Source organism: Pundamilia nyererei, unplaced genomic scaffold (assembly GCF_000239375.1).
Source record: "Pundamilia nyererei isolate P.nyererei 1_Seehausen unplaced genomic scaffold, PunNye1.0 scaffold00003, whole genome shotgun sequence".
Lineage (NCBI taxonomy): Eukaryota > Metazoa > Chordata > Actinopteri > Cichliformes > Cichlidae > Pundamilia > Pundamilia nyererei.
This window is the reverse complement of record NW_005187404.1, coordinates 9,434,159-9,458,574: the sequence shown is the minus strand read 5'-3', so window position 1 is coordinate 9,458,574 and position 24,416 is coordinate 9,434,159. Positions and strand designations below refer to the sequence as shown.

General features: G+C 44.7%; 2 protein-coding genes across 3 annotated transcripts; both read right to left on the bottom strand.

The window, feature by feature from the left end:
- Positions 1–1,462: 1,462 nt before the first annotated feature.
- Positions 1,463–19,405, bottom strand: smad10a (SMAD family member 10a). Of its 2 annotated transcripts, none has more exons than XM_005720910.2 (13): positions 18,768–19,405; positions 15,307–15,382; positions 14,950–15,193; positions 10,850–11,024; positions 10,680–10,703; positions 9,297–9,482; positions 8,844–9,095; positions 7,956–8,057; positions 7,354–7,407; positions 6,453–6,636; positions 4,877–5,045; positions 4,329–4,482; positions 1,463–4,121 (listed from the first exon to the last, which is right to left on the bottom strand). In XM_005720910.2, the coding sequence occupies exons 1-13, from the start codon at positions 18,769–18,771 to the stop codon at positions 3,910–3,912; spliced, it is 1,836 nt and encodes a 611-aa protein (XP_005720967.1). In that variant the 5' UTR covers positions 18,772–19,405; the 3' UTR covers positions 1,463–3,909. The 2 variants fall into 2 exon arrangements, with proteins under 2 accessions (XP_005720967.1, XP_005720968.1); XM_005720911.2 differs by having other exon boundaries at positions 4,329–4,467; positions 18,768–19,404.
- Positions 19,406–22,310: 2,905 nt separating this feature from the next.
- Positions 22,311–24,392, bottom strand: snapin (SNAP associated protein). Its single transcript, XM_005720909.2, has 4 exons — positions 24,176–24,392; positions 24,004–24,050; positions 23,813–23,931; positions 22,311–22,704 (listed from the first exon to the last, which is right to left on the bottom strand). Exons 1-4 carry the CDS (start codon positions 24,370–24,372, stop codon positions 22,597–22,599), a joined length of 471 nt encoding a protein of 156 aa, XP_005720966.1. The 5' UTR covers positions 24,373–24,392; the 3' UTR covers positions 22,311–22,596.
- Between the last annotated feature and the right edge of the window lie 24 nt (positions 24,393–24,416).

Below are 24,416 nucleotides of genomic sequence, written 5' to 3'. Positions count from 1 at the left end.
GGAGTAAGGGAACCAGATTCTATCTATGCACATATTTGCAGTCATTAACATTTTGTACATTGTGGCATTTGAATCTGACAAAAACAAACTGGGGATATTCGTTGGGATCAAACCAACAGCACCAAGAAATGCAGGAAGTCAGGGGCAGTGGGGTGAGTGACTAGAACACCAGGTCAGTAGTTTACAATAATTAGCCTGCTACACTCAGCTGCTGTTGGAGGCTCCATCTCAGCACCTCTCCTCAGGACCTCCAAAAAGTGACCTAAAGATTGCTTAAACATAAAAGATAAGTTGTTAAGGGTTAGGAATTAGCTGCTATGCTGGACAATCCAGTGGGCGGTCGACTCCCTTCACTATTACCTTCTGGGATGTCCATTCACCCTCTGCTCAGGTCACGCCCTACTGCAGTCTGGCTCTCCAGCCTTTTAACACTAAGCTGGTCCATAGGCCGGGAGCACAGATGGGAGGGGTAAGCTAGGCTGGATGGCTCCCTGGTTAGATTTCTGGGGGTGTGTGTGGTTTGAGGCTTGGCTACAGGGGAAGGGTGGGGCAGTGGATTCATGGGCTGGTGCTCGTTGTCTAATCATGCCTCCCTTATTTGAGTAGCACGCAGGGATCTGGAAGAAGAGTGGCGTTGGAGAGATGGCATCGCAGCTGGCTGGACTAGGAAGTCTGAAAGACAGCGTGCGGATTTGGGTCATCGTGTAAATAAAGTGAAATATGCAGCACAAGCAGTCAGTCCTCATTGTGGCTTCTTCCTAAGGGAGTGGCAGGTCTTCAGTGACTGCAGGATCGTTGTCTTGCAACATGTACTCTCGCTTAGTCAGCAGCTCTAGTTTGTCCTCCTTAAATCCTTCTTACAATCCCACAGGAAGTGGCCTCGTCCTCACTAAAAGGACACATTTTCAGTTATACGGTTAGCTTAAGAACTGTACCCTCCAAGTACGTTTCCTGCCAAGAACTAACAAATATACGTGGTCACGAAATCAGAACTATCAGAGATATAGTATCCAACCCCCCAAAATAGCTCAAATAACGTTACACATTGAATCCAGTTTACGGTTGAAGCCTTTCGTTGTAATGAGCGAGGCCTGTTGCTACGGTTACTCTACAAACACACGGACAGAAAGGAAGTTCTCAGACACCCGTCCCTGTATATTTTACCCATCGCGTAACCCTATCCCAATACCTATCACCACTAGATGGTGGTAGGTGAGTTATACTCCACGACGGGCCTTCTTTAACACAAGCTTCGTCAAAGCTTTAGAACTTTGGAAGAAAACATCGTGGATACGTTTGCAGTTTCCTACTAATTATTGTTTCCTGCAACGAACTGTGTAGTTCAGCACTCAGTGTGCAAACGGACGCAACACTGAGCTGGTTCATCTACATGTGAGCAAAGTCATGTTTCTAATAAACCACAATGATGACTGGTCGCCATGGGTGAAATAAAATCCAGAAAGCCTAGAAACATCTTTTTATTTTTAATCGATACCAACTGTAAATCCTGCAGCTCACATGGAAAAGTACAAGTACATGTTTAATAGTGATGAATAAAGAGACAATAGCAATCTACAGGTGCTTTGGTAGACACATCATGAAAGTGACTGGTTGTAGAAAGATCTGGATAACATGATAGAAATGCGATGGTTTGCACAACCCTGTGTGAACAGAGGAAAACCAGCGTGTATCACATGCTTATATCGTTCTTGCTAAAATGAAGTAGTGCTAAGCATACTCTGAAATATTTTACTCACCAAAGACTAAGGCAATAAATAACACTACTCAGGTACAAAGAGTCATCTGTCAGCAGGACCTCTGTTCTCTCGCACCGTCTCCACATCGCTGAAACCTGAGGGAGCCACAGAATATCGCAGAAGGACTCGAACAGCTGAAAAACCAACTCACAATGTGCAACATCGATCTTTATAGTGTTTTCTTATATCCAGTGTCGGTGCATCTACTGTTACAACAAAAGGCACACATCACAAATATTCATATGTTAATGGCTGATCACTGTAAAGCAGCTGAACCAGGCAGATTCCACAGTGTCCAAGCATCTCTACACAGACTGGTTGGTACATGTATTCACATTTAGATCAACACACAACATTCCCGTTTAATATAGTTCAGTTTTCTCCAGAATTCTTTTTGTCAAGTCACAAGAAAGCAGATTTATCTCTACATGGTACAAACGCGCCTTTGTATGTGAGGCTGTGTTGTGTGCAGTGTATTTGAACTCTGTGGCAGATCCAGCTACACTCGTACAGACAAGTGGGGAGCTGACTTTGCCTTTAAACGACACATCTGTGTGGTTTCAAGACTCTTTATGTAACACGTGTTTTGGAGGACAGAAAACAAAGGCACAGGGTGTATTTGGGTGTGTGCTGTACTGTTGGGGTGCTCGAGTCAGACACTCCTCACCGAGGTGACGTTTCCCATACATTTAAGGGAAATCAGGGAAAAATCCATCACACCTGCAGTCATGTTGAAGATTACAAGAGAAATGATGCATCAGGGTTTTACACGAGACAGCCAATGTCCAGATGTGCCCATTATATTATTATTATTATTATATCTCTTTGATAGTTAACTACAAGCACTGAGCTCAATTATTTCATTTAAATATTCAATCTTCTGATTGATGAGATCTTTACACTTTATGGCTCAGGAGGTCGAGCAGATTGTCTACGGGTCGGGTCAGTGCTTCAGGTTTATCTACGAGCCAAAGTGTCCTCGGCGAGACATTTAACCCCAAACTGCTCCGACGGATCCACTGGTGTGATAAAGTGCGATAATAATTTATGTGTAATATGTGGGCGAATGCAGCCTGTAGTCACGGCTTCGACTACGACCCAGACTGGGCAGGATGATTGAAATCAGCTTCCCAACCAGAACTCGTGCACACAACCAGTCAGAGTTCAAGTAAACTGCTGCGGTCACTCAGAGGACAGAAAGGCACTGGTGTCAAAGGTACAGACTGGTGCTAGATGCTGAGTCTGACCATGCAAACACTGTCTGGGTTTCTGTCTCTGCGTGTGAGAAGTTAGTTGCTGTCTTATGAGTTCACTCTGCTGTGAAGCTAAATGTTGGCGTCAGGATCTGATCGGCCGACCTGTTAGTTTTGGTACCGAGTCACAGACTGACTTCAGCCTGACGCCGTGACTCTGCACTGTACTTATGAGGTAATCTGGCTTTCATGAGTTATATCAACCATTTGGTTACATACAGAGTAGCACTGTTTCATTACAAAGTACAACAACACGGCGTTAAAGCTAAATGTTTTGGGCTTTTTTGTCTTTTGGTACAAAAATAATGTAGTAATAATATAAACCAACGTAGAGTGAAGAGCAGAGTACAAGTACGCAGATGGAATAACACCAGTCTCCTTAATCCATACCTCTACATCAGCTCTGACGTCAATGACACATAAAGAGAAGTGTAATGTGCTCAGCGTAGATTCACTGACAGCATTTTCCAGAGGTATGCAGTTTCCTGTCTGAGGTGCTTTTGACTCCAGACTGGATTTTTAAACATCTGTTTATATTCCATGAGTGAATGTGCAGAACACTCCTGCAAGAAGAAATCCAACTTGCATATCGGAGAATTGAATATCTGAAACAAATCCCTGGATTTCTCTACTGGTGGGTTCAAATGTCGCCTGCCTTGACTTTAGATTCTTAGGACTAAAGCATTAGGAAAATCCCAAAGACATCAGCATATATGTGTCTGGACAGACCTTTTGGTTACAGTGTGTATGTGCGTTTCAAAAAGCATGAGTGATTGCTACAAGCATGATTGGTTGTTGATGGTTTCTGACTGACTTGCTGGAGAAATCCTTTTGAAGAAGAAACAAAGAAGCAACCATGTGTGTCTGGTGTGTGCACATTCAAAGACTGCTGGGGGTTCTCAGTTCGCAGGCCCTGGGTCAGTCAGTGGCATAGTGTGCAACACCTCATCCAGAAGCTGCAGGGCACGGTGCAGGTGGACCTCCACCCAGCAGGGAGTGTGTTTGATGCTCTGACGGGGGTAGTCCGGCCCCCAGCCTTTCACGAAGCTGAGCCGCAAGATACAGAGTCGCCTCAGGTCATCGACGCCAATGCCTGCTGCTGCAGAGAGACCTGCCAGTGAACAGGGAGGGGGAGGGGTTAATATCAGAGACCATATAAGGACATTTCCACCTGCTGTTGGTCGGTGTTTGGCTGTACTCAGTCACTGTGAATGGAATTAGTAGATTCTTAGTATATTTAAAAGTTGTTGTTTTTTCCCATCATGACAGGTTCTACCTTTAACTCCACTGTGAGTGTTGTGCGTGTCTCAGCACTTACTAACTGCAGGTGCAATCCCTCCGACGCTGCCTGGACCAGGAATGTTTCCTGAGACAGCGGCTGCCTGTGCAGCAGCTGCAGCTTGAGCCGTGGCTGCCTGCTGCTGCATCTGTCTGTGGCACTGCCGTAGGTCGAATACCTGACCGAGACACAACTGGTGTACACTGTAACAGCAAACCACCTGAGGCATGAAACTCATGAATACTGCTTTACTTTCCGCCCATTGCCCCCAACCAGTCACAGCAGATGCCCGCCCCTCCCTGAGTCTGGCTGGTTACTTCCTGTGAAAAGGGAGTTTTTCTTTCCCACTGTCACCAAGTGCATGCTCAGTGGCTGTCATTGATTGTTGCCATTTTCCTTGTTTTATTGTAGGGTCTTAAAAAAGCACCTTGGTAATAAATATATGTAATATATGCAGTTTATTACTGAGCATTTTAAGTGTTTGGTACAGTGCTCTTGTGCCCAGTGCCACCTATAAACCCAGTGCTGCTCACAGGTGTTCACAGTTTTAAAAACATATGAATGATGCGAGTGAGCTGGATTTATACCTTGATGTAGGCTCCAGGGTAGATCTTGTGCACAGCATCACCTGGTGCCCGGCCCGCTTCCCGATCGAGGTAGTAGCTCTGTACAAACACAGCATGGTCGCTCATACAGCGCATCCACACATCCCCCTCACCACGACACTCCAGCTGCACACCTTTGCCTATGTGTAGCCTGGAACACAGGAAAACAGGTCAGGAAGCCAGCATGTAGCTCTGCTTTGGGACGGTGTGCAGGGAAATGATGCAATGAAAATAAAACCTTTTGTGTTTATTTTGAAAAATGTCTTAGTGTCATTGTTATCACCAAATACTACCATGAGAAAACATTTGTATCTGCTTATTCAACCAGTGTTGGCTGAAGCCGACGCCACATCACTACGGGCGGTTAACTACCCATCAGAGGCCAATTTTCAAAAGTGTGGATCTGTGGAAGCAGCCCCCCAAAACAGGAAGTCAGGGTCAGCTTCTGTTTAAAAGTCCGAATCCTACGGGTACTGTGCAGAGTTCAGGTGGAGCCAATGGCCGAGGGGACTCGCCCGCTCCTACATCCCTCTGCTTCCCTCATTTAAGAAAACCCGGCATCTTACAGACATCCCTGTAGCTTCCCTCTAAATCGGTGCACTTGGTAACAAACTGGGTTAAATTTAGTAGTCTGGAAAACTCCGTCCCAAGGACTGGTAAATGGACTGCTTCTTATAGCGCATTTCTAATCTACCTGTCGTTCTGCCATCACGTGGTCGCAGCAGATGGCCCCGCCCCTCCCTGAGCCTGGTTCTGGAGGTTTCTTCCTGTTGAAAGGGAGTTTTTCCTTCCCGCTGTTGCTAAAGCACGTGTTCATGTAGGGTCATGCGATTGTTGGTGTTTTCTCTGGTTTTTCTGTTTTACTGTAAGGTCTTACAATAGAAAGTGCCACGAGGCAACTGATGCTGTGATTTTCTTCATTTCTGCGATAAATAAATTCATGATAAAAAAATATTTCACATTTTTACAATTTTGCACAGCGGTTAGCACTGTCGCCTCACAGCAACAAGGTCCTGAGTTCAATTCCAGCACCTGGCCGGGGTCCTTCTGTGTGGAGTCTGCTCCCAGTGTTTGTGTGGGTTCTCTCCGGGTACTCCGGCTTCGTCCCACAGTCCAAAGACATGCAGTTAGCTGGGTTAGGTTGTAAATGGTTGTCTGTCTCTCTGTGTAAGCCCTGTGACACACGGGCGACCTGTCCAGGATGTAACCTGCCTCTCGGCCTATGATAGCTGGGATAGGCTCCACCCCCCCCGACCCTGACACGGGGAAGCGGATAAATGGTTTTATTTTGCAGTGAAATACAACCACATGTAATCCAGAAACTGTCACTAATTGTCTTTTGGAATTTGATGTTTACGAGCTATCATAAAGCCTCACTAATCAGTGCTGTATCGTACAGTCTCACTTTGGGAGAGGAATTATTGTCGGGTCGACCGCACAATACAAAGCGCCTTGAGGCGACTGTTGCTGTGATTTGTATAAATAAAACTGAAGGCTGATGTTCTTTGCTGAGTATTCGAAAAGTCATTGCACAGTTTGTGTGTCTGCGTCAACACACCTGGCCCTCTCACTTGCATCTGTGCGATGGACATTACTCAGCTGGCCGAGGCAGAAGCGATCACCTCCTGACGGGTCAACATAACCATCCACAGTCACTACCGGGCAGCTGGAAGGCACCTTGAACATCTCCCCCACCTGAACATCCATTTCAAAGTAGGAGACAGAGCACCAAAACTCTGGTCCTGCAGTGAGAGAGAAAGATGTTTACAACAAAGTCAAGAAAACAGACGATCTGTTTGTGAAGTGCACGACTCAAAAATGATTTGGACAAATAAGAAGTGGAGATGTGTTAATAGACATTTAATATGCGTGAAAATCAGCCATATGTAAGTAAAACACATCATCAGCTTCTGTTACTCTGTGAGAAAATCTAAAGACAGATATTCCACGTACAAGCCCACAGCCCTGAGAGCTCTGAAACTATATTGTGACAATATGAGGTAGAGCGGACTGGTCCACACTGACAGATGGCTGGATCAGAATCTAGAATTTCTATGACGTCCATGTAGTTCAGTAATTAGGAAAAAGCCTTATTTTTGTGTTAAAATTTCATTTGGACAAAGTAAGTGACTGTGGGGGTGCGACTGGCTCAGCTGCAGGGGAGGGGCGGCTCAGTGAGGCAGGGGGGGGCACAGGCGGTGCATTTGGACTAATCACAGTCGAGAGACCAGCTCTGAGCAGAGACTGTGGAGCTGTGCATATGAAAGTTGAACTGGGAGCACAAACAGTGTGTGTGTGTGTGTGTGTGTGTGTGTGTGTGTGTGTTGGGTCCAGTGGACAAAAAACAACAACTAAGATGTCAAACTGACAAAAGACGAGCATCAAAGAAGTCTCCGTATGTAACCGCTGGGAATATCATTGGTGAACGGCCGTGTTCATATTGACAAATGGTGTCTAACCTGAGTGACTGGACCCTGAAGGAGGGAAAGAGGTTGAGCTGTGATGCTGGGACCCTAAAAAGCAAAAAGATGAGTACATTAGTCTGGAGTGGGAAAAAAGCAGAACATTTGTAAGGCTGTGGCAGGCTGTGACGTTTCCACACTCGACCTTACGCTGAGACGTGTGGCTGTCCAGGGTGTGTGCATGACAACAAACATACAAATACACAAAAACATGATGACAGAAGTGCTGAACGTGAACTGAACATACAGTCATGGTAAAAAGAAGGACACCTTCTTGCAATTTGAATATTTGACATATAAGGACAGAGTAAAAAAACCTCCTAAAGTCATGCAGAAAATGGTTAAATCAAAAAATAATGTGATGTCACATGAAGTAAGTGATTGTGAGCAAACTCCTCCCCCTCCCCAAACATTCAAGCACAGCACATTTGAAATGTGAGTTTTTGACCTGTGCATGTGACTGTGCACACACAGTGTCAGGCATCACAGCGTGCACACGCCCTGTGTGAGGCTTCATAAAGGTGGAAGTTCTGCAGCAGTGCATTCAAATATCAGAGTATCAGTGATCAGAACAGGACACATTGTGAAGCATTTCTTACAGTGATGGTTTGGAAGATGCAGAGGAGGCTGTTGGTGACCGCGCCCTTCCTGCTGGGGTCCAATGGGAGTGTAGGAGGCCGTGCTACTGCCTGTCCAAACAGCTGCGTCACAGGAAAGCAAAATGTGATCAGTGTTTTTGAAATAACGCGCTCAAATCTGAAATGAATGTATGCAAAAGTCAAATTAACCAGTGAATAAGTTACTAAACATCCGTCAGCTAAATGTGCAGAAGAAATCAGAAGCACCTTTGTTTGTTCTTTGCACTGCAAATTTATTTATAACCTGCATATAATCAGCACTAAGAATTCATTTGTAAATAAAACAAATATTATTTCCAATTAAAAATGATTAGAACTCAGATATTTATCCAACATTTACTGTTTAAGTGCATGTTTGAAACTGAACAATCCTCCTTCTAGTGGCTGTAAACTTCAGACTAAGCTGACAAAAGACAAGACTATGGCCCCGCCCCTCCCTGAGCCTGGTTCTGCCGGAGGTTTCTTCCTGTTAAAAGGGAGTTTTTCCTTCCCACTGTCGCCAAAGTGTCTGCTCATAGGGGGTCATATGATTGTTGGGTTTTTCTCTGTATCTATGAGGCGCCTTGAGGCGACTTTTGTTGTGATTTGGCGCTATATAAATAAAACTGAACTGAATTGAATTAAGCAGCATCATGTTTACACTGTTTAGTGTCGAGCTCAGGAGCACATGCATGAAAAGATTGCTGTTAATGAATGAATCAAACCAGCTGACGTGTCCAGCACTAACCCACGGAAACAAATATGAATGCTAACAAGTGCTTTTGGTTCTTTTATTACTGGGTGAACTGGCAACAGGACCAAGAGGCTTTGATTTGTAAGAAGTGTGTTAGTACAAGGACGTGAGCTCACTGTGGAATGAAGGCTGAGTCTGAGACTGCGTATTGCTGCTGTATCCATTCTGTCTATTCAAATGAGAGGGAGGTAGAGGGGGCTGCTGTGAGTGGGTGTGCTGCGAGGGATGCTGGGCAGCCTGCTGCTGAGAGGAAACCTGGGGTGGGCTTTGAGGTCGTTGTTGAATGACTTGAGCCTGTGGAGATGGAGTTTGGAGACAGCCATCACCATGACTGCCCTGCAGTGGCAGCATGGAGCCAGAGGCAGGCACTGGAAGACAAACAGAGGAGCACGTCGGACCTGGTTTACATGCTGTGACTGTTATCAACTATCTGCGGAGGAAAGATAGAAAGAAGCTTTGTCGTCCCTTAATATAAAGTTTGAGCAGTCCCAGTGTAAAACAAAAGTACACATGACAAGATATGAACATTGACAGGTTCATCAAACTGCGCTGAATAATGATCTGCTGACCTTTGGGTGACACAGCCAGGTTAGAGTATCTGGTAACAGGTGGGGGGCCGTGGGGTTCAGAAGGGGGCAGAAGGGGACTATAGTGGTCTGGAGCTGCTTGGTGGTCGGACAGAGGCATACCAGGCGGAAGGTCCATCTGTATACAATCAGGGATGTATTCTTCTTTGATTAGTCCGCTCGATGCAGCTGTGAGAGGCAGGAGGAGGTGAGGTCACACAAAGAGGCACAGCACTGATTTGTATCTAATGCTGATGGATGTATGAGTGGTTCATATCAGACTACACCATGTAAGGGGTCACCTGCCAAAGGCCTTCAATGATGTGAATGTACTTAATATTGTGACAGAAGTCACAGTGTGACGTGGGCCTGTTCACTAGCCGACCACTGGTGTTTTCATTTAGCTGTTTAGTGTTCGTGTGAATCACACATACATTCCTCTGCTCGTTTCCTCATTATTTAAAAATAAAGTTGTGATATTAGGAATAAAATGAGAGAAACAACAATGCTGTCGAGTGTTGCCAGGCTCTTTTTTCACGAAGGGACATAAATATCAGAGACGCTGCTCATGTGGGACAAACGCACACGAACAAATCTTTAACGCCGTTTTTTGCTTTCATTTACTAACACTTGCATTTTTGTCATGAAACATGCTTGTTTAGTAATAAGCACTGATTGAGGGAGAACGTCCACATTCATGTGTAACACTTCTGATCACTGTCATGAGAATCGACCATAAACCTTAAAGTAAAAACATAAATGACTGGAACGGAGAAGCAGCGCCCAGCAGTTCATTTCCTTGGACTTGTTGGTCCGCTTGCCTGTCGATCCCGCGTATCTGTTCCACTAATGCTCGCGACACCGTTCAGGCAACAAAGTAACGTAACGACTGCTGGAACAAATTACTGTCTCCTGGGAGGAATTAAGCAGTGATGGCAGAGGGAGCCAATCAGAATCGATGAGGAATTGAATCATCAAGTGGAATTTGAATTGCTACGTTCTTACTGATTCCATCCCTACAGATCCCGGGGTCATTTTAGTCCAGCCTCTCGGCAGCTTCGGTCGTCGCTGTGTAAATGTTTTTTGACTTCTCTGTCCCGGTTACAAAGAGATGTTTGAGAGTTCGAAGTGTGTGGTTGGCTGCACAGCACAGAGTGACTCGGATGATGAGAACACGCACGCAGCTTTCTGTCAGTATCATTAGTTAGGTGGTGTCAACCACACGTCTGAGGAATACGGAGACTTCTTATAGACCGCTCATTGCAGATGAATACAAACAAATCTCGAGGTCCCCAGTTACAACATAAACATGTACTAAATGTATTTTGTCACAACTACATGTGGATTGGAAATGTTCATGCTGTGTTTCTGTGGAACAGAACTCACCTGTGTTTTGAAGGCTGAGACCAACTTTTAGAGAACAGGGACAGAATAAGAGAAACATTTTGACTGAAGACATCACAACAATATCTGTCATTCATGATGTCATAATGTCATTGCAGTTAAGGAGACCGTGGAGTCCACGTAAGAGCTGCTGAGGTAAAGCGTTGACCTACCGATGCCTGGTGACACCACCCTCTCATAATGGTAGGGGTTGACACACACGCTGTCATACTTGAGGTCAAAAGCATACTGGCAGAATTTGACATGCTTTAGTTCATTCTTGTGGAGGTCAGGCCAGCGCCACAGCCGTGCGTAAATCACATGAGGGAAGCCTTTCCTGCCTGCCACCTGAAGAGACAGCAAAGCAACATTACAGCAGTTCCAGGACAGTCTAAACCAGGAAGCCTGTTTTAGAGCTACGACAGGGAAGCTGTGAAGCGCAACAGGAAAACCTTTGTTGACTTCCTGCGTACAGCAGAGAATTGTTTGTGGATCTGTATACTGCTGTCTGAGTGACAGCGTTCAACAACAGTACAGATTAGCAGAGCAGAGCGCAGCTTCAACACGCATCTTAGTCCTGTTGTCTCAGATTTTGGCCTCAACACTACACCACCCAAAATAAAACTACACCGACAATGGCCAGCAGACTTCAAGGTGAAGTTAGATTTCACCACACAAGCCCTGCTTGCCTTGGTTACCATGATGGGAAGCCAGTGCTGCATACGCACTCATCCGCCACTTTGCATTGATATGTGTACACTGTGGTTGTGGAGGGCCGGACATGGTCGGCAAAAATGCTTCTTCAAACGTTTACACAAGGCTCAATTGTTACTAAGGGGTGAGATATCCCCACAAGACCACACCTGCACCACCACCAGCCTACACCACCGATGTAAGGCAGGATGGACCTGTGCTTTCATGTTGTTTCTGCCAAATCCTTAGTTTGTACAGGAAAAGTCCAGAAGCTCGGAAGTTTTTAAAATACTACAACTATCGGACACCATCGGCCACGTTACGTCCCTTTAATCACCGCTCAGCCTCGTTCTGATGCTTGGTTGGAACTTGCAGGTCATCTTAGCCACATACCTAAATGCAGTTGCTGTCATGTGATTGGCTGATTATACAGTGGGATGCAAACGTTTGGGCAGCCTTGTTAGTAGTCATTATTTGCCTGTATAAATCGTTGGTTGTGACATTAAAAATGTCAGTTAAATACATCATATAGGAGACGCACACAGTGATATTTGAGAAGTGAGATGAAGTTTATTGGATTTACAGAAAGTGTGCAAGAATTGTTTAAACAAAATCAGGCAGGTGCATAAATTTGGGCGCCACAAAGAAATGAAATCAATATTTAGTAGATCCGCCGTCTGCAGAAACTCCAGCCTCTAAACGCTTCCTGTAGGTCCTGATGAGAGTCTGGATTGTGGCTGAAGGTATTTTGGACCATTCCTCTACAAAACATCTCTCGTTCATTCAGGTTTGATGGCTTCCGAGCATGGACAGCTCTCTCTAACTCACAGCACAGATGTTCAATAATATTCAGGTCTGGGCTGAGATGAACGTTGCAGAACGTTGTACTTGTTCCTCTGCATGAAAGCTTTAGTGGATTTTGAGCAGTGTCTCGGTCGTTGTCTTGTTGAAAGATCCAGCCCTGGAGCAGCTTCAGCTTTGTCTCTGATTCTCCAGAATCTGCTGATACTGAGTGGAATCCATGTGTCCCTCAACTTTGACAGGATTCCCAGTCCCTGCACTGGCCACACAGCCCCACAGCATGATGGATCCACCACCATATTTTCCTGTAGGTAGCAGGTGTTGTTCTTGCTGTGTTCTTTTTCCTCCATGCATAACGCCGCTTGTTATGCCCAAATAACTCAATGTTAGTTTCATCAGCCCACAGCACCTTATTCCAGAATGAAGCTGGTTTGTCCAAATGTGCTTCAGCAAACCTCAAGCGGCTCTGTTTGTGCTGTGGGCGGAGCAAAGGCTTCCTCTGCATCACTCTCACATGCAGCATCTCCTTGTGTAAAGTGCGCCGAATGGTTGAACGATGCACAGCGACTCCATCTGCAAGATCATGTTGCAGGTCTTTGGTGCTGGTCTGTGGGTCGACTCTGACTGTACTCACCGTCGCTTCTGTCTCTCCGAGATTTTTCTCGGTCTGTCACTTCGAGCCTTAACTTGAACTGAGCCTGTGGTCTTTTTCTCAATATGTTCCTAACTGTGGAAACAGACGGCTTAACTCTCTGAGACAGCTTTCTGTGTCCTTCCCCTAAACCATGATGCTGAACAATCTTTGTCTTCAGGTCATTTGACAGTTGTTTTGAGACCTCGTGTTGCTGCTCTTCAGAGAACATTAAACAATTCTTGCACACTTTCTGTAAATCCAATAAACTTCATTTCACTTCTCAAATATCACTGTGTGCGTCTCCTATATGATGTATTTAACTGACATTTTTTATTGTAACAACCAATGATTTATACAGGCAAATAATGACTACTAACAAGGCTGCCTAAACGTTTGCATCCCACTGTAGATTTACAGCTGAATAGGTGTACCTAATAAAGTGGCTGATGACACTGTATGAAAAAACCTACAGAATTTTCTGACAGTTCAGGTTTTCACATAAAGGTCAGCTTTTAAATTGTAGCAAAGATCGGTAGGTAATTAGTCATGTAGACGGAGACAAACTCGCGGCCCGCGGCCCGTTTGCAGCCCACGTCACCCCTACTTGCGGCCCGCAATTTAATACGGAATTTAATATGAAGGCAACAGGCGGAGTGTTACAGGCGGAGCCCTTTAAGAACGTAGCCTCATTCACAGTGTGGTCCGTGCTGCAGGGACAACCTGCGGGACCGCCTCTCCCATTGTGTGTGAGCGCGAGGAAGGGAGGAGAAGCAGAATCAAAAAGATGGAAGCATGTAAATATAATAAAACCACTGCAGCCAAACAGAGTGCCTGACGAGCCCAGCTGTGAGTAAGCTGTTAAGACTCGACTGTACAGCGTGTTCGAGTTGTCCTCTGAAACAATAAGCTCCGTTGGGCCAGCCTTTCAACGCCTCTCTCTGTCTCTGCTAGCAAAGTTGACCCAGACAGTAAAGCTAGTCAAGAGACCCCCTAACTCGACGTATTAGCCGGCGGTCCCTTTACTACGGTTCAGACCAGGCTGAGCTAACAAGAGAGTACAAACTGTGTTAGGTTAGTGAGAGTTATTCATAAAGAAAACAAAGACGGTCTATGTCTGCATTTTCACTTTGTTAAATACGAACAAAGTTATAGCAGAGCTGCTGCCACGTGTCTGTGCAGAAAGACAGGACCAATTTGTTTATTTGGCAGTTCAACGAAAGGCTTCAGTTAGTTAAGAGTGAGTTGAAAGAAGCTTTGTCTTATTATACAATATTTAACCTCCTAGGACCTGAGCTCTTCCACAGCAGCATTTTAATTTCTCTTTGATATTTGGGCTGACTGGGACCCGATGAATGTAAAAACAAAGAATTACCAGATTTTTGTTTCTAAGAAGAATGAGAGCCACATATGAGGATATTAGTTTAAAATTTCAGTAGAACAGCGGCAGCATAATGTCCTCGTAAGTGCACAGCAGGCCCTTGTAGAGCAAAATTGAGTATTTTGGTCTAAATAACCCAAAATGTGATGTCCACATATGTGGACCCAGGTCCTAGGAGGTTAAAATAAAGAAAAACACTGTTTTTGGACATAATTGTGGCTGTTTTCTTGTTCTAATTGAACACTTTAGTGTCCAACGAGACGACAGTGCCAGCAGCGGCCCCCGGCTCCTCTGAGTTGGAGACTCCTGCTCTGGATGCTTCATTCAAACCAGAGACCGACAACTTTCAAGGTCAATACAAACCAAACCAAGCAGGAAATGTGATGTGGGACGATTCCCCAAAGCAGAGCAAGACAAAGCCAATAGGATACAAAGAGTGTTGTTGCACAAAGACATCAGGATTTTGGCAGAACGTTTGTGGCGTTGTAACACTGACATTTTGTCGTTTTTTATGCCTACATGCTGTATGTGATAAACAGTGAACCTGAATCGCACTTTCAGCCCTAAACAAAACGACTGCTGCACCAATAAACCTCGAAGCACTAATAATTGTGTATAGAATCGCACTTCAGTTGAATACTGACCACAGCAACTCTAACCCGCCGAGGAAATTCGTAAACATGAAATGAAAAAAGTGAAATCATTGATAAACATACGAATCATGCACAGAAAGATCAAAGCAGTGATCAAAGTGCAGGTGGACTGACCTGCAGCCGTCCATCTAGAGTCCTCTGGATGGTGACACACTTGCTGGGATGAACACCATTGGTGGTGACGGCAGTGATGAGAGAGTCCAGCTCGTCCTTCTTCTCCTTTAGCTTCTTCACCAGACTCTCGATGGCGCGCTTAGCAAAGCCCTCGTTCTCCCCGCCCTGCCGGTGGCACATGAGGCTGTGGACGATGCTGAGGCAGGCATCGTTGCTGCTTGGTGGGTTTACTGACATGATGGTGCTGTCACAGGGCCAAAAATGGACATTTGTTCTACTTACTAGGCATGTGACAAAAAGCAGAGACATCTAAAGTTGATGGCAGCTAAAACATGGCGTCATTCCTGTGTTGCTTACCTGGTGTTAAGTTGGTCCACCAATGAGTGACCAGAAAGTTCACTGGCATCATGATGGCCCAGCTCTGAATCGTTCCCTGTTAGTGGAGCAAGAACACCAACACTTAGTGGATCCTAGTGAGGCCACGTACACAAGACTCACTAAAGATGAAGAAGGTGTTTCTCAGGCTGGCTTTTTGTCTCCTCCCAGTCCTGAGCTAGGGATTGTTTACAGATATGAATGTGAATAAGAACTGTTAACCACTTCAGCACTGAGCCACCCCTACTCCACCTCGTCCTCAAATTATCCCATTCACAAGATTTTCAGAAAACTTGACCTCTGACCTTCATCTTGAGGTCGAGGTCACTGAAATTCAAACTGATCTGAGATTTTCAGTGGACGCAACTATGGTAGAAATGTTGAAATCCTATGTCACCTCATGCTTGAGTCACAGACTTGACTGACGATAACACCCCAGGGTTGAAAAGGCTCCACGAGGCAGCCGGGCCACAAAGAGCTGGTTACTCTTCCTAAAGGCAAAGCTAGCTGTGAGGGCACACTGAGGTATGAAGGTACATATGATGCAAAATGTGAACATTTGTCAAATAAAATGTGAGGACTGTATTTTGACATTGTTCACACGCGTTTTTAATTTGCAGTTGCAGAAAAATATTCACAAATGTGCAGACTGATATCTTCACAAAGCCAGAGGCTTTAATTGAATAATTCTAATTTTCTTCATCTTAATAAACGTTAGCACATTAGCACTGAGTAAATCCACACAGACATCAGAAATCCGTGATCAGGGAGAACATACAGAGAACATACAGAGAACATACAGAGAACATACAGAGAACAGGTGGAGGCACAGACGTGTCCACGCTCCTGTCTCCGTCCTTTTAGGATTCTGTGATGGTGGAAGATGGTTTGCCTCCCACTGACAGCACTGGGAGGCAAACCATCTTCCACCATCATTGGACCTGCTCAGGTGATTAACAACTAATTATTAATTCACATATTTACATCATTTTAGACACTTTGTGTTAAAAAGCAGGATGACAGCCACAGACATTTTGAAACCAACTTTGTGGTCTGACTGGTTCTGTCTGATCTTTACTGTACCAACCACGGGTCTGTTGTGTGTCACCCAGCTTCCTCATCAGCCATCTACTACAGATGATGATCAAGTATGTGATCATTACTACAATAGAACCTCAGAAATATGCTAAACCATATGTGATTGTTCATGTTTATGTGGTTTGGCATGCATTCTTTTTTCCTTTTAAACAACAATAACAAAGTTTTAACAAGCCGTTTAACAACATTCATTTACTTAAATCATTGCAAAGTTCCCTGATGTGATTCATGGATTTCATCTGCATGAAATTTCATTAGAAATCAAATCAATCTGCTGCATGACACCAACTTGGCACAGTCGCCTTTTAGCATAATAAACATGGAGGTACTGAGGGAGACTCTGGTTTCAGAGGTGAAGTAACGGTCCTCTTTTACTGCCAAGCTGGGTCAAACTGAGGCAAGCTGTCACAGCAGCATACTGATCAGTGCATTTATGCTATATAGCTAGCTAGCTAACATTGTTTCTTCGTTCATGCTTTTTTTGCTGCTGCATCTAATTAGAAGTGAAGGAACTGTGATGTTTGCACTGATGTCCTCATTAATCAGACTGCTAATGTACTAAAAGAAAGCTCTGGACAAACTTACCATGGCTCTGTGTGCATTGTGATTGTGAATCAGGCATGGGGAAAGAGGACAGCACTCCTTTGGCTCTTTTCCACTAGTGCCTACTTGGTTTGACTCGATTTATTGATGTGGTACTCAACTGTAATGTCACTTTTTTCCAAAATATTATTTCGAGTTTAATCTTGATTTTGATTTCTGTGAGTGCTGCCCACTGAGCCGCAGCACCACAGTTCCTAAGTCCCTGTGGAGGGTGGGATGCACCAAAACTTCCATCGGTGGTTGTCTAATGAGCTGCCAATGTTTTCCTTTCGTACAGACACCTGGGCATCATTTTTGTCTCCAAGGATATCCATGTCAACATCATCCCCCTTGTCTTCTCCGCATCCCTCTTTCCAGTCAAGAAGCCGGTTGAAGAGAGGAGGAAATTCAGCCTCCGGGACCAGGATTCTGGGAGTGATGCCAGTGTGTGCCTGACACGATACAGATGCAGAGGGGATGGGTTGTTTCCCCAAGACAGTCAACCCACAACAGCTGGGCGAGGGCAGGATGCGACATCCTTAACCTTCCCACCACCAGCGTTCCCCTGAGAGGATCCAATGTGAGCCATACCCACTAATGCTCAGCTTTGACAGCTAACAATAGCTACACAGTCACAAGCTCACTTGAGGTGCTAGCTTTAAAACCGCTTACTAAAAACAATATACTGTGACGAAAAAATATAATTCCAGTGTAGGAACATTTGTGAAAGCGGAAAAACCCACGTTCATGGACCTGCATCAACAAGCACTGGATAAACTTGGTCGGGGACCACTGAGGAGGTCTAGTGATCTTCATGGGGAAGAAGGAATGCCTGGTGTGGCCACTAATAAAGGGGGTTGGGGACCCCCTGTCCTTGAAGCGACTGGTTTGTCTTAGCCCGGCGTGGTAGACCGTGACTGGTCACACCAGAGGGCGCTTCCCACAGTGAGATACCAAGCAAGATACCAAAGGTAAAAAAGAACTACAACTTTACAGACTGAAGTGTAACAACATGGGGAAGTAAATGTCATGCAGCAAAGTATAGTCATATAGAATTACCTCAAGGTTCATACTTTAAAACTGTACAGCACAGTCTTGTGAATGTTTCTTTGCAAACACATATGCGAACTTTGAAATATCTGCTATTTGCTTTAAAATGAAATGCACAGTGTGTTCTGCGCACAGTTTCTAAGCGTGTGGAGAAGGTATTGTAATGTAATACGGCCTTTTACTATAGCCTAACTCATGGAAAGCATACAGGCAGCCGCTGCTTTTAGTGACTGCTATACTTTCCTAACCGCACACACACTTCCCTAAACATGCTGTTCATGAAACAGGAGCACCAATCTAATACTCGCAATGCAAAATCACAGTTGAATGGACACGGCCACGCCAAACTGACCGTGTCCTATGTGCTTAACAAAACCTGAACAGTTTCCAGGCCATTCATTCCAGTCAGTGACATTCCGCACATCCCGAAACCTGCTGCCTCGACATGCCCAGCTGATATAATACAGATATAAATATGAAGGTTATTTACATTTTCCACGTAAACTTAACAATAAGATTGGACATATTTGAACGCTGGAACCGGAAAACGGACGATACAACACCGGTCAGTGTGTACCAAACGGGACAGTAGAAAGAGCAGTTGTTGCAGATTAAAAGCAACAATTTAGCAAGCTAACTTGACTCTTCCTCACGCTGTCGTAACAGCAATGACGAAAAATAGAATCAAAGATAGAGAAACTATTTCTACTTACACATCAGCCAAAGTAGAGAAGAACTTGGACAGAACGATCGCTGAGCTGTTCGACAATTGCCTCAAGTGTTGCACTCCGACAGCTCTGCGTGCTGTGTCTGCTGCCCAGAGCTGCCGTTTGTGTTTATAGCGATTTTTGTTAGATCTGAGTGTCTCGCTGTGTTCACGGGGGGATTTCTCTGTGAATTCCTGTAGTGGAGAAAGCCAGCGTTTCTCAGTGGCTCTACTGCGCTAGCTTGATGTTTCTCAGTTGTTTCATCCCTTTATCAGACCCACTGTCTCCTCGTGCATCTTGCCCCTTCCTCTCGTGCACGCCACAATAACAATAGCTGGGAGACGACGTGCGCGTCAGTGTCTCGACACGCCGCAGCCAATCGGCGGTCAGGTGTCACAGGGCACGCACCTCTCGGCCAATCGCGCCGCGGTTCTCACAGCAGGACCGCTAGCCACGAACTGTCTGGTTCGCCTAGATTGGCCCGCGAGACTGTTTTTCTAAAGTGGCGCCGCTGAGGATTAGCCCCGAGTCACCACCACCAACTGGAACGGCACGGCTCGGTATTTGAGCACGACTCCAGCTCACACTGAATTCATCAACGACGCATGTTAGTTCACTGACACGTCATTTACATGAGCAACAGCACAACTTTGGCCTTCTAGCAGCAAAAACAGGGAAAATGGCACTCGGAGAATCCTTACACGAAGACTGCGGTAACGTCCGTGGGGGGAGGGGGCTATGCCATGATCGTTTTAAATCAGATGTGACCCTTCTAATGAAAATTTTAGATCCTGTCTCCCAATAACAAGCCAGAGGTGCTGAGATTGTTGCAGAAGAATGGACTCAGTGAAACATTCACAGTCCAAACAGAACATCTTTGTTTCCAAAATGTCAGATCTGTGAACACCACGCATTTCTCCCAATACGATTTGGTAAAAATACAGACAACTAAAGACAGACACTACGCTCTACAGGTACATTTGCATTTAAGTGTCTTTAAGTATTTAATGTGTCTATAGCTGAACATACAATTCAACGTGTACAGAGAGTTTACCTTCCACAAGCAAGTTTCTACTCTGGTTTAAACAAAACAGTCCCTCTAAGTACTTCACAATACGCGTCTGCTTTGAAACTACTCCAGGACAAACAGCCACAACATTAAGGGAACAAACACTGTGCTTGTGTAACTGCAGGACAAATAAGAGGCAGCGAAACAAACTCAGATCACATCAGCACAGAGAGCCAGTAGTTTACATTTGGGGCTTTTCTGATACAAAGTCTTATAATAATTTACATTATGTTCAGGTTTATTTTAGGAAAATGTTTGGATTAAAATACAGCCTTTAAAGGACATTAGTCATGTTGCATAGGAGAAGGTCCTGAAGCCAATGACCTCCATGTGCCTCCAGCAGGAACCCAAGAAACATCACATCTTCTCTCTTGCATGTTGTTACAGGAGCATCATTTCTAACATTGCCATCATGGATAGAAGTATTTACTGTACATTACATGGAGAAACGTTCTGAGCCACCTACATATTACACTTGGAGGGAGCCGTAACAACTTTTTCTGATTTTGGTTCTGTAATTCACCACAATGCATTTTAATTAACTTGGATGCAGCTGAAGTGCAGACTTTCAGCTGTAATTCAGTGGGTTGAACAAAATGATTGCGGAAAAATGAAACGACCTGGATCTTTTTTTAAAACACAATCCCTTCATTTCAGGGGCTCAAAAGGACAAATTAAATAACTGAAAGTAAAATGTTCACTTGTAATACTTGGTTGAAAGCTCTTTGCTGACACTGACAGCCTGAAGTCTGGACTCGTGGACATCACCACATGATGGTGTCCTTCTGTTTAATGCTGCCAGGCCGTCACTGCAGCAGCTTTCAGTTGCTGTTTGTTTGTGGGCCTTTCTGTCTCAGGTTCAGTCTTCAGTAAGTGAAATGCTCAGCTGGGCTAGGATCAGGTGACTGACTTGGCCATTTAAGAATATCCCACTGTTTTGCTTTAATAAACTGGGTTGTTTTGGGTCATTGTCCATCTGAACTATGGAACATTCAGTTTGACTGCATTTAGCTGGATGTGAGCAGACAGGCTGTCTCTGAACACCTCAGAGTTCACGCTGCTGCCTCTGTCCTGTGTCACATCGTTAATAGACACCAGTGTCCCAGTGCCACTGGCAGCCATGCACACCTGAGCCATCACTGTGTTTTACAGATGATGTGGTATGTTTCTGATCACGAGCTGTTCCACACCTTCGTCATACTGTTTTCTTGCCATCGTTCTGGTTGATCTTGGTTTCATCTGTCCAAAGGATGTTTTTCCACAACTGTGCTGGCTTTTTCAGTTCTTTTTGTTTAATCAAAGTCCAATCTAGCCTTTATATTCTTGAGGCTTATGGTCGGCCTGCACCTTGCAGTGAACCCTCTGCATTTAGACTTGGACATCGATACAGCTACCTCTCCTGGAGAGTGTTGTTCACCTGGTTGTGATGGGGTTTCTCTTCACCGTGGAAATGATTCTGTGATCATCCACCACTGCTGTCTTCTGTGGACGTCCAGGTCTTTTTGTGTTGCTGAGTTCACCAGTGCTTTCTTTCTTTCTCAGGATGTACAATCTGAAGATTTTGCCACTCGTAATATTGCAGCAATTTCTCAGGTGAGTTTTTTCTGTTTCCAGTTTAAGTACGGCCTGTTTCACCTGCATGTAGAGCTCCTTTGACCACATGTTGTCTTCCAAATGCAAACACCACACCTCAAATCAACTCCAGGCCTTTTATCTGCTTAATTGATAATGACATAACGAAGGAATCACCCACATTTGTCCAATTACTTTTGGTTCGTTTAAAAAGCAGGTGGCACATGTTAAGGAGCTGAAACTCCTAAACCAGGGGTGTCGAACTCCAGGCCTCGAGGGCCGGTGTCCTGCAAGTTTTAGATCTCACCCTGGGTCAACACACTTGAATCACATGATTATTTCATTACCAGTCTCTGGAGAACTTCAAGACATGTTGAGGAGGTCATTTAGCCATTTCAATCAGCTGTGTTGGTTCAAGGACACATCTAAAACCCGCAGGACACCGGCCCTCGAGGCCTGGAGTTCGACACCTGTGTCCTAAACCCTTCATCCAATTTGGATGAAGATTGTCTCAAATGAAAGCTGCACATTATGTCAGTGTCCATTATATAACTATAATTGGAATATGTTTCAGTAAACGGGTAAAAGAAAAAAAGAAAGAAAACAACAGCAACTTGTGTCAGTGTCCAAATATATAAGGCCCTAACTGTGGTCTGCCACTGGGCTGCTGAGTTACTGGGGTTTCCAACACTTCCACTTTTGACACCAGTGAATACCACTTCCAGTTGATTGTGTATCATCGTGGAGTAAAGATTCACCGACAGTGGCATCTTGTACACTTCCACACTGCCTTACAGTGAATGACCCATTCTTTCACAAATGTTTGTGAGGCAGGTTGCAAAGCCAGTGATTGATTTCACACACCTGTGGCAATAAAAACATCAAAAGATTAAGAGCTGTGGCTCCTGTAGTTTTGTCCACATAGTGTATCTATTTATTGAGTGCATTAGAATTATTACATAAATATCTCCACTGTGCAAGCCCGTACTCTGAAGTTGCCAAATGGTAAGCAGACAGCAGCTTTTTCACTGTGACAAAAGCAGAACATCAGCGAGGTATTAAACAAAAAGACAAGCAAATGTCAAAGACCGGCCCCTCCTGGTTTTTAGCTTCCTATAATCACAATCATCCTTTCCTGCTGATCAAAATAGCTCACAGTATTTACTGTGTGGAGCAGGAGGTTCAAGGTGAGGTTCATGGTTTACTAGGTGAGCGGGAAGCGAAGACGCCCGATGTCTCCAGTATCGTCTTCCTCCGCGCCGTCTCTTTGGCCACGTTGTGGTTGAGCCGCCTCAGACGTTCCTGGACAAAGAAAGCTCAGGTTGTGTAATGTTTCTATATCGTTTTCACACCATTTTCAGGTAACTTGAATAGTTAGTATATCTGTGGTCGCCATGGAAATCGGAATTATAAGTCTCGTCATACAGTATTTGTAGTGTTGGTGATCGTAGCAATATTATTAGTAGCAGTAATTATTATTTACTATAGTGGAAGTTTGTGCCAAATCACGAAAAACATAAAGTGAAGAACTTCTTCATTTCTTGCTGTGCAAACATTTTAAAGCAGCTTTAACTCTTTGTGGAGTTGTGTGTCCAGCTATAAACCCAACATTCAACTTCCTTTTAACTCAGCTCGAATCTCCTAAAGATAAATATCTGAGTCTAGAGCTGCTAAACGCTCCGCTGTGTTCACTTGCTACTTTATAAGGCTGAGATTCTACTTGTTTGCAGACGTGTACACCAGTAAACATCAGGACCAGGCAACTCGTTCTTACTATACTCATTTTTCTTAAAAGTCAAACTAATCTGCCCTGAGCGTGTGTGCACTGCAGAGTCTGCCCAGACAATTATAATGGAGTAAAACAATTATTTGCTCCATTTGTTGCATATTTGTCACACTTGAATGTTTCATAGTATTAAACAAATGTAAATATTTTGCAAAGATAACCTGATAGATACATGATGATTTCAGAACAAACTGAAGGGCACACAGACGTTCACAGGATTCACCCAAAGATGATGGAAATGACGCAGACAGCCTGCAGTTACAGCTGTGCGTGAACATGTGGATGAAGTCCGGCAGTGTTAGGAGAATCAAATCCATAGTTACTCAACTTTTATCTTTTATTTTTATCATTGTGTATATTTCCAGTTTTTATCTGTTGTACAGTGTCCTTGGGTGCTTTGAAAGGCGCTATTTAAATAAAATGTATTATTATTATTATTATAGTTACTCTACGTCACATGTTCCACTCAGGTCGCACACGTGATGCCCACTCACTGTACCTCCCTTACAGGGGCCCAATATTACATTATACTAATTTCCTGCCTAATGTCTGAAGGCTGATCGTAGGCATGCTGACGGGCAGAGCGTGATACAGAAGAAGATCAGCTACAGACTGGTCACTGACCTGAGCGTTCTGCAGGATGTTGTTTACTAGCACAACTCTACGCCTCGCATTCAGCAACTTCTTTACATATGGGTCCAGGTCCAGAGCCACCTTCTGATGTTCGTTTATCCTGCATAACTCTGAAAAACCGCACACAGCACGTTATTTATGAATCTTTTATAGCTGACGCTATATTTGAAGCAGGACCTTACCTGTGGCCAGACCGTCTATATGTTCTCTTAATTCCACTTGGCTTTTTCTGTAAAGAAACGTGAGTCGCGTGAGTCCAGAGACAACTGAACAACAAAACAATCAGTCTGACGGGGAAAGTCAGCTGACTGTCAACAAGCTGGCGCGGTCTAATCTAACGAGGACGCGAGTTACCTGACCGAGTTCACATGCAGGTCGAGCTGCTGTATCGCTGGTCTCAGGAGGTCGAGCAAACCCTCGGCAACAGCATCGTTACCAGAAGAACCTTCGACTAAAGCTGTAGCTGCCATTTTACTGAACCAGCGCGAGCGGACAGGAAGTCGTGCCCTCGTGACGTCAGCGTCACAAGAACCTCTCCATTTTCTTCCCATCAGTAGCCAGGAGCACCATTTTAGGCTTTCGGATCGCGAAGGAG

Excerpts from the sequence above, each read along its gene's own strand:
- smad10a (XM_005720910.2), bottom strand. Across the intron at positions 10,704-10,849 it reads GGTGGTGTCACCAGGCATCG|TTGGTCTCAGCCTTCAAAAC; the intron begins GTAGGTCAACGC and ends GTTCTCTAAAAG. Across the intron at positions 6,637-7,353 it reads TTCAGGGTCCAGTCACTCAG|GACCAGAGTTTTGGTGCTCT; the intron begins GTTAGACACCAT and ends CTCTCACTGCAG.
- snapin (XM_005720909.2), bottom strand. The coding sequence starts at position 24,372 with ATGGGAAGAAAATGGAGAGGTTCTTGTGACGCTGACGTCACGAGGGCA. Across the intron at positions 24,051-24,175 it reads CTGCATGTGAACTCGGTCAG|AAAAAGCCAAGTGGAATTAA; the intron begins GTAACTCGCGTC and ends GTTTCTTTACAG. Across the intron at positions 23,932-24,003 it reads TATAGACGGTCTGGCCACAG|AGTTATGCAGGATAAACGAA; the intron begins GTAAGGTCCTGC and ends GCGGTTTTTCAG.